This window comes from Microchirus variegatus (assembly GCF_963457635.1).
Source record: "Microchirus variegatus genome assembly, chromosome: 10".
Lineage (NCBI taxonomy): Eukaryota > Metazoa > Chordata > Actinopteri > Pleuronectiformes > Soleidae > Microchirus > Microchirus variegatus.
The window spans coordinates 8510124-8519260 of record NC_139811.1 but is presented as its reverse complement, the minus strand read 5'-3'; the positions used below and the strand labels follow the sequence as shown (position 1 = coordinate 8519260).

The following is a 9137-nucleotide window of genomic DNA, read 5'->3' as shown; positions in this document are numbered from 1 at the left end:
TGAATAAAAATCATTATTTTCTAATCTTGTCAATGTCTTTACTATATTTTCTATTCATTTTGCAACTATTTTGATGAATAAAAGTGTAGTGTACATGTAAGGTAGTGTACATGGCTCTTTTCTAATAAACTGTTCCATGGAGGAGAGAGAATGGTCGGTCCAGTACAAATAATGGAAGAGCATTTCTGCTCCTCCCTACTACAAATGGGACAAATATATTTCTCCTCTCACCTGAAAAGCTTCTTTTTTTATTTACTCACCAGTGACGGGTGATGGGGAGTCATTTCTGTGTTCATTAACACCACAACAAGACGTGTTGAAGCCAACTGGCCTTCATGTGAAGGTGCCGTTGTCACACATGTTGTGGTGTGAATGGGTGTAAAGCTGCCTGGGGAGGGATCTGAACTGCATAGTGTGTGTGTGGTTGATGTTGATAAGTGCTGTCCTCTGTTAAAGTGATGGTTGTTCCACTTTGATGGCCACAGAGTCTTTCACACCTCGTTCAGTCCATCTGTCTTGAGTCCAGATGAGTGTCCCTCATCCTTCAGATAAAGGTTGGATGGACTGTTGGGTTCCTGATCTGATTAGCTTCCTCTCCTGTGACGGTGTCGATTCTCTCCCATCAATCTTGTCCTCCACAGATGAGTCCTTCACCCGTTACCACCCGGAGGCTCAGCTGCCGCTCAGTCTCATAAGAGACAGACTACTGTATTTGGAGGTGAGCCTGCTGGATCCTCCAGAGGCCGACCTGGTGCTGCTGGTTCACTCCTGCCTGGCTTATGTTCACTCACCAGATACCTGGCTGCCCATTTACAATAGGTATGTGAAATAAATTGCAATTAAAACATTTTTATTGTTGTTTAATTATGTTGTGACGTCATATTTATAGACTCTAATGTGTCCTAACTAGGACAACACTACCATTCAAAAGTTTGCGATCACCTGTACATTTTCTTTGTGTTTTCCATTAAAAGTCGCACTTTTGTTCATGAAAAGAGTTGCAAAATTAATATAAAATATAGTCAAGACATTGACAAGATTAGAAATAATGATTTTTTTTAATTCAAAATAATAATTTTGCCCTTTTGTCAAAGAACCAGCAAAACTGTTTTCAGCTGTGCTAACATCATTGCACAAGGGTTTTCTAATCATCCAATAGCCTTCTAACGCCATTAGCAAACACAATGTACCATTAGAACACTGGAAATGGGCCTCTATACACCTATGTACATATTCCATTAAAAACCAGACGTTTGCAGCTAGAATAGTCGTTTACCACATTAACAATGATTTGCGATTAATTTACTGTTATATTCATTGAAAAAAGTTATTTCCCTTCAAAAAATAAGGACATTTCTAAGTGACCCCAAACTGTTGAATGGTAGTGTACGTTCACGTTAACAGTCTGGTGTGGCTCATACAGGTTTCTGTGAACTGTCGACTCTGATTAAATCAAAACTGAATCCGAAGTGAACAATGTGGCTGTTAATAGTCCATCACTGAACGCTAAAGCAAGCGGACTAATAGTCAACATTTGTAAAAGCTTTCACCATTAACCTTGTCCTGTACTTGTGAATTAAAGGTGTCGACCACACTGCAAGCTGAATGCTGTTAAAACTACTGTGTTCTGTTTAGCTGCACAAGCTGGTATGACTCACAGCCACTTCCTTCCCCTGACCCGCGCCACATCTGGAGGATTTCCATCTCGAGCTTCCTCCTCTTGCCCCCAAAAAGTTCCTCTTATGTGTTTGAAGGAGGACACGCCCTACCAGAGGACCCACAGGTACCTCCCACTTTTTAAGGATTACACCTCCTATTCATAATTAACTTCAAAAATTAAGGCCTTAATTAATGTCTAAAATTCATTAAAAAATGTTATATGCTGGTAGTAATCTTGAATGAGTCTCATTGAATGACACACATGCTATGCTAGGGTTGTAATACAGCAGGATACCCCAACTCGGCTATATTTAGTGTGTTTTAAGTAGAGTGTTTTAAGTCTTAAATTTCATTCAACGTGGCATTAAAAAGGTCTTAAAAAGTCTTAAATTTGACGTGCTGAAACCTGCAGATATCCCGTCATAACCATTTCAATGTTTTTGGGGGGTTTCTGGCTCCTTTCAGATCTACTTTGTGTGCTTGACTGAAGTGTGCTCTGCTGCAGACGGGGACTGCACTGTCGGCTGCATCGACCGTAAGTTCAACATAAACGCACAGGCAAAAACATAAAATGTATATATTGCTGAAGTAATATTTGGCCTCTCAGGCTTGCACCTCACCACACTGACTTATTTGTTCCCTTATAGGACCCAACAGTGACATGGAGTGAGCAATGGAATAAAAACACGTTGACAAATTGCACTCCCGTTGTGTCCTTTTAATGGCAACAAGTACAGAACACCTTGAAGTCATGAACTTAAAAAACACTTTAGTGCAATACAGTAGTAGACGGAACAAGTTGTACACATACAGTACAGGTCAAGGTACTCTGCTGTTTTTAGAAGGAAAAAGGCACCCGAGGGTAGAAAAGCTAAACAATATTGACTTTGATGGCAGTACCTTTTTTAAAAAAAATGCTTTAAACCGCTGTTTACAGGCAGCACTTGACACTTCACGACTCCAAGGCGTGTCATTTGACATGTTTAGAGACGGTTTTAACAGCCCCGAGCGGAGCCTGCGGAGGATTTATATCGCTCCTAAAAATAAAAGTTCTGTCACATTTTCTTTTTACCGGCTCAGTCTCGTGGCAATGCAGTGGAATGAAGTGGTTTTAATAAAACAGCAAAAAATACTCTAGTAACACATTAAACATCTACAGCATTAACGCATCGAATAGAAAATGAATAGATTTTAAAGAAAAAAAACTAGATCTCAACTCCCCCACATGCAGGAACGTTTGGCACAGAATTGAGAGGGGAGAAAAAGTGCAAAATCTGAATGGAAGAGCTGCATTCGTTAGAAAACACTGCGAAATAAGAGGTGCGTAAACTCGTAACAGGCACGTGGAACGTTCTTTATAAAACAGCAACTCTCGACTCTCAGACTCGTCTCAACTGAAACAGTGATCTACAGCCACCTGTCAGGCAAGTACTTGTATCATCTGTCTCTCTGTTTCTTCTTTGATGAATAATAGTTTATTATAAGCAACATCTATTTTTACAAAGAACCACTGCATGAATTATTTTGAAACGGTAGAGCTTAAACGATTAATTAATAATCACTTCATTAAGTAATAAAAATAAAATAATCGTTAGTTGCAGCTCTATGAAAAAGCACAATATAATATCGATGGTGGATTTGTGAGATTATTGGCTCAATGCAATGGGTTTCGGATATAAAATCAGCATTACAGTTCCAAAATAATTTTGATCCATTTGTTGATATACAAAATAAAACATGTAAACACTGATTTGCTGGTCGAGTTTTAGCAATGGTCCCCCCATATTATTATTTTTTTGAAGAGCTGAAGGAAGAAAAACCACAAGAATCCTCTTCCTCAGTACACGGCTGAATAGTACTTGGAGATCTCCTCATTGACTCTCTTGACCTGTCTCAGGAGGATCCCCGCGCACACCAGGGCAGTAATCTGTCATGCAGACACAGAAGGTGGAGGGGGAAGTAAAGAGAAAGGATGGGACAAAGCTGTGCAGTGAAAAAAAATTCCACCTTGGGACCTCCCAAGGATTAAATCAGCAGCCACAGAATGAGCCGACACGAGGGAACAGCTGCACCCAGCCATGACCAAAAAATAAAACTGTCTAAACAGCCACATATAAAGAAGGAAAAAGCCAAATGTGTTAATTCAGCAACAAGCAGACCTGTAAAGGAAACCTCTAATTCTTTAGCAGCTAAATGGAGACGGAATTTACCAAAAAAGAGAAAGACCTCACTTACATTCAAGTGAGGTTGAAGAGGAAATGAAGGGTTTTTTTTGTAGTATAGTAGTCCATGTCTGTTGAAAATGTGAATCAAATACAAAATCCCTTTACATTGGTTTATGATGTTTTACATAAATGTTGTGCATATCCCATTCCCACAGTTCAAAAATAAGTATTGTAGTGAACGGCACTCGGATCTTTAACTTCTGATCAATTGTAGGTAAAGTTTGTGGTTTAAACTTTTGTTATCCAGGTTTAGTAGTTTGTTAAAAAGTCACTAAATTTCAGCAAAGTGAGGCGATCACTGAGCTTCAAGATGGTTTGTTTTTTTCCCTGATGCATTTGTGACATTGCAATTTAAGCACAGGTGACAAAAACACCAGGGCAGACTGTGGTACTGGCCAACAGTTTTGTTTAGGTTTTAAAAATCCCATGTATGTCTGCTAATTTTTGTGTTAAAATAGAATATTTTTTCCTTTAAAGGGAGCTGACGGATGCAGAAAAGTGGCTAAAACATGCAGTTATATTAACTTTCTCTAAGCCACAGCTCTGTGGAAAAAGAACCCAAAAGTCAGCACATTTGTGAGAGTGAAAAGTGACCAAAGCAGACTAGGCCTGAGCTATGGGGATGTTAGCCACAGTGAGGGGGGTGAAAGTGACGGGGTCCCGGTCATAGTGGGAGTAGGCGGTGGAGACGAGTTCTTGCTCAGATGGCCGAGGGTTTGTCAGGACAGAGGTGGACTGAGTCAGGACAATGTACTGAGGTGTTGAAGCAGACTGACGGATCTTGCAAGAGAGAGTAATGCTGCAGATCAGAGCTAATATCTATGGGGATCAACAAAAAAAGAGGAAGAAGTTTAAAGAAAGGCAGAATATTGAGGAACAGAGACAGAAGAATGGAAGCGGACAGATTAACATAGTCATTATGGTCAACAAGAGAAAAAGACAAGACAACGTGTAGCACAATTAACCACATATACTTCTTAGATTTGCGTTTTCCTACCAGAAGAGCTCCAGTGCCGAGAAAGATGCCCATCACCAGTGATGCCTTGCTGTCAAAGACGTTAGCGATCACCCCAGGACAGCTCTGCAAGACCGGTGAAAGTGTGAGCACCCATTCTACACACAGGTGTACTGTAGTTTATAGAATATGGCATAATTTAAGTGCATCACATAAACTATTACCAACTTCCAACCAAAAGGTTTCTTGGTACCAACTTACAGACGATATATATGACTGGGGACAGGTCTGTTGAGCCAACTCGATCAGCTTAATTCCAGTCACTCCACAGCAGCCAAGCTACAGAGATGACAAGAGATGAGGGGAAACCACAAACTATGTATTAAAAAAAAACAAAAGACCTGATTCACATCTGATTCAATTGTCCAGCTCATCAACAAGCTCTGCAGAAGCCTGATAATTTGAGGTGTGTTGGAGCAAGGGAACTTCTAAAACATGCAGAGCAGTGGGTTCCCAGGACCAAGATTTAAGAATCCTGCTCTAGAGCTACAGTAAAATGGCTTCCATTTTGGGATTAACACCATCTCCTTGTGCGGTCTCATCGTGCATGCAAAAGGTAGAGTACAAAAGCAGTAGTGGTAATCTGAATATAGTCAACATGCAGAATCCATATATATTCATGTGTTATTATAGTGTTGATGGCTGTACAGTAAGAGGAGAGGGTCAAACAGAGTTGTATATCAACAGCTTAATGGAGAGAACCACTTTGTCCTTACCATGTTGTGGATGAATGTGAGAGTGACACCGATGGCTGGATCTCCATTACCTTTCACATACAGAGCGTACAAGCTGACGTAGAACTCTGCAATGCTGTTTCCAACCTGGATTATGTAAAAAAACAAAGATTAGAAATACATTTACAGTTTTGTAATTCCATTGTTTCCAATCAATTAAGACTCCCTCTATTTTCTCCTCACCGCATATCTCTGGGTGTAAGCGAGCACTCCACAAAGCACTTCAGCTAAAGCCAGAATTACCAGAAGGGTGGCGAACTGAAAAATGAACATAAAGTTTAATTACAACGATGTTCATGGAACACATTATTTATCCCACAAGTAAGTCATGCAGCAACTGCTCCGCCAGAATGCACAAGGATCCAAACAAGGATGTGCAAATACACCTTAGTGGTCCGATTGCATTCAGTCAGTCAAACACATCCTGGATGCACATCGCCTCTGACCACATTAGGTCACATCTGGCTTCCCTCGCCCCATATTCAAATACACACTGACATCACGTCTGCTCTTGAAAACAAAGACGGTTGGGGGGGGGGGGTGTCTAGTCGTTTTTATGACTCGGAAAAATAAATCATGTGACAGTCGGTGTTAGGATGGTAAACGCGTCAACGTGTGGGTGCTGGTGGGTGTAAACTGCAGCGAGTCAGAGGATTTATAGGCATAAAGGCCTGAAGTGGATGATGCCCTTGCACTGGATTGTTGTTACCACACTTGGGAGGGAAGGGGAAGACCCCTATTACAGTGGACCTCTAAACAGCTCTAAACATCCCTTCAGGGAGGCATCTGTGGACACCACCTTGCAGAGAGACAACCTATAACCTTGTGTTGTGAGAAGATGAGTTATCAGCAGCAGCCTCTGGAGGTGATGTGGTGCACAGTGAGGCCAGTACTGAAGCTCAAGTAGAAATAGAAGTAGTAGTAGTAAAATGCTCAATTACACTGTAATGTATGTTATAGTTAGGGGTTTTGGATCAGATTTGGATTTTTAGGATTTCCCCCATGATATCCAATCCAGTGATTCTTGACCAGTATCAGACTGCTTCAACTAGTAAATATATCACCTATACAATTTTTTTGTGTTTTCCATTATGAGTCACACTTTTATTCATCAAAAGAGTTGCAAAATGTATAGAAAAGGGTTTGCAGGGGTTTTCTAATCATCCAATAGCCTTCTAACGCGATTAGCAAACACAATGTACCATTAGAACACCATTAAAAACCAGACGTTTGCAGCTAGAATAGTTGTTTACCACATTAACAATGTATAGAGTGTATTTCAGATTCATTTAATGCTATATTCATTGGAAAAAAAACGTTTTCCTTCAAAAATAAGGACATTTCTAAGTGACCCCAAACTTTAAAATGTTAATGTATACGTAATAAATAATAATTAACTCAGAATGGTGAATGCAAGGCAATATTCTGTGCAAACAGACAACACAGTATTGTCTTTGAATGTTCAATCTGCAAAGGTAGCAGCTGTTGCAACTTGTCAGGAATTCATAACAGGAAGTACATCTTACCACAGACAGAGAACATCTTTTCTCGTTGCAGGCGCCATAGTCTCCAAACACCACCACGATCAGCATCACTGAGCCCAGAGCGATCAGAACGGTCACACCTGAGGCCCAGAGTAGAGCAGAAACACACGTGTGTTACCGCATGTCACAAAGAGGATGAGCAGAAATAAAATCCAATTTAAAAGCAAATGAGAAACATGACATTGTAACAAAAAATGGGATTAAAAAATGTATTTGGATAATGTGCACCAAGTGTCCGGATTCCTCTGTGTTATTGAATATGTTGCATAAGAGAAGCAATGCTATTATTTTTAGATTTTTTTTATTTTTTTTTCTCACCCAGCACAAAGGCACTTGAGTTGAGGGACTCGATTTCAAAAATGCCTCTGGTGTTCTCACTGAATCTCAGCCACAGGCCCAGACCCAGGAAGGCAAACCCCACCACCTGCAAAAACAGGAAGAGAAAATACAGTAGAATACAGCACTGTCATGCAGCTGGGGCTACACAGTTAGTCATTTTCACATCGAGAGTTACGTTTTGAAAGAACGCAATCAGAATATTTCACAGGGGTAGAATGAAACTGCTCTGTCTTTAACTCTTCTCTGCCAATTAAATGTACTATTGTTTGGAGTTTAGTATTTTAGAAATGTTCAGTATCTTCTGCATAAACTGTGCTTGTTCTTAAGTCTTGACAACTTTTAATTTATTAAATTCACTCTCACAACTCGGTGACCACAACCACTTATGACATTAGGCCTAATGTCACTTTTATGTCACATTTGTTATTTCATACTAATTTCTTTGTCCTTTTAAAGCTCATTTATTTCAGTTAACAATAATAAAAAAACATCTCCATCCTCTCCTTGAGAGTGAGTCAGAGTTCCATTGCTGATGTGAGTGATGAGTGATGAAGGCTGCTGAGTGGGCAGAAGTGAATCAAATGTGATGTGGATGGAATTTTATTTAGCCTCATTTATTCACCTCCGCCAAGGAGGTATATGTTTTCGCTGGCGTTTGTTTGTCTGTCTGTCTGTTAGCAACATAACTCGAAAAGTCACTTATGGATTTGGATGAAATTTTCAGGAAGTGTCCGCAATAGGACCAGGAACAAGTGATTACATTTTGGGCGTGATCCGTGGGGGTGGGGGCAGGAAGGGGCATGTGGGGCTGAGCTGCCTTGGCGGAGGTCTGCGCTCTCTGAGTGCTTTTCTAGTTTGTAAGTTGCCAACTACATACTATACCACTTGTTGATGTCACTTTCATACTGCAAAACAAGCTATAACTGACTGTCATTATCTTGACCATGACACTGGGTTAAAAAACAACAACAACAAAAACAGGAATATGGAAACATTTTAATGACCCTGAATCAGTTAATGAATCGATAGTTATTGCTTTCTTCTGTGGGTAAAAGTAGGTTAAAATACACCAGAATGACACCATCTACTTTAAAATCTTGACTAAGAAAAATGACAATCTTTTCAAAATATTATTTAAGAAGGATGAAGACAAAGAAATGGGAAGAAGAATATTAAAAAAAAGACTTACCGCAAAGATGAGGTTGAAAATGACGAGGACATATTTGCAGAAGGTGCCACATCCGTCCAAAGCCATGGTGAACAGCGGGTTTGTCTGTATCTCTGTCTGTACACATGAACAACACATTAAGTACATGAAGTAGCACAAAAAACAACCACATTTACCTCACATGTAAAAAACCACCTCTTGGAAGACGAACCGTGGTGGCGCAGTAATGACGTATTCGCTGTTTTCGCGGTTAAACACACAACTCTACAGCCTCCACTGTACGACACTGGCGGCCATGTTGAATAATAAAGTCACAGTAAATGAAATAAATACCTGAGTTTGTAAAGAAATGCTTTGCTGCTTCTTTTTCCTTCTTCTTCTTCCCGAGTGTAGGCGTAGAAGGAACAGGTCGGAAAATAAACCTCCTGCGTGGATATCACAGCTCTATGTCCC

At 40.2% G+C, this 9137-nt stretch overlaps 1 protein-coding gene across 2 annotated transcripts; it reads right to left on the bottom strand.

Annotated features, from left to right (window-relative positions):
- Window positions 1-2380: 2380 nt before the first annotated feature.
- Window positions 2381-9137, bottom strand: cd9r (CD9 molecule related). Of its 2 annotated transcripts, none has more exons than XM_083896995.1 (9): window positions 9018-9137; window positions 8706-8801; window positions 7496-7601; window positions 7160-7257; window positions 5817-5891; window positions 5616-5720; window positions 5101-5178; window positions 4882-4965; window positions 2381-4703 (listed from the first exon to the last, which is right to left on the bottom strand). In XM_083896995.1, exons 2-9 carry the CDS (start codon window positions 8769-8771, stop codon window positions 4488-4490), a joined length of 828 nt encoding a protein of 275 aa, XP_083753121.1. In that variant the 5' UTR covers window positions 8772-8801; window positions 9018-9137; the 3' UTR covers window positions 2381-4487. The 2 variants fall into 2 exon arrangements, with proteins under 2 accessions (XP_083753121.1, XP_083753122.1); XM_083896996.1 differs by having other exon boundaries at window positions 2381-3586.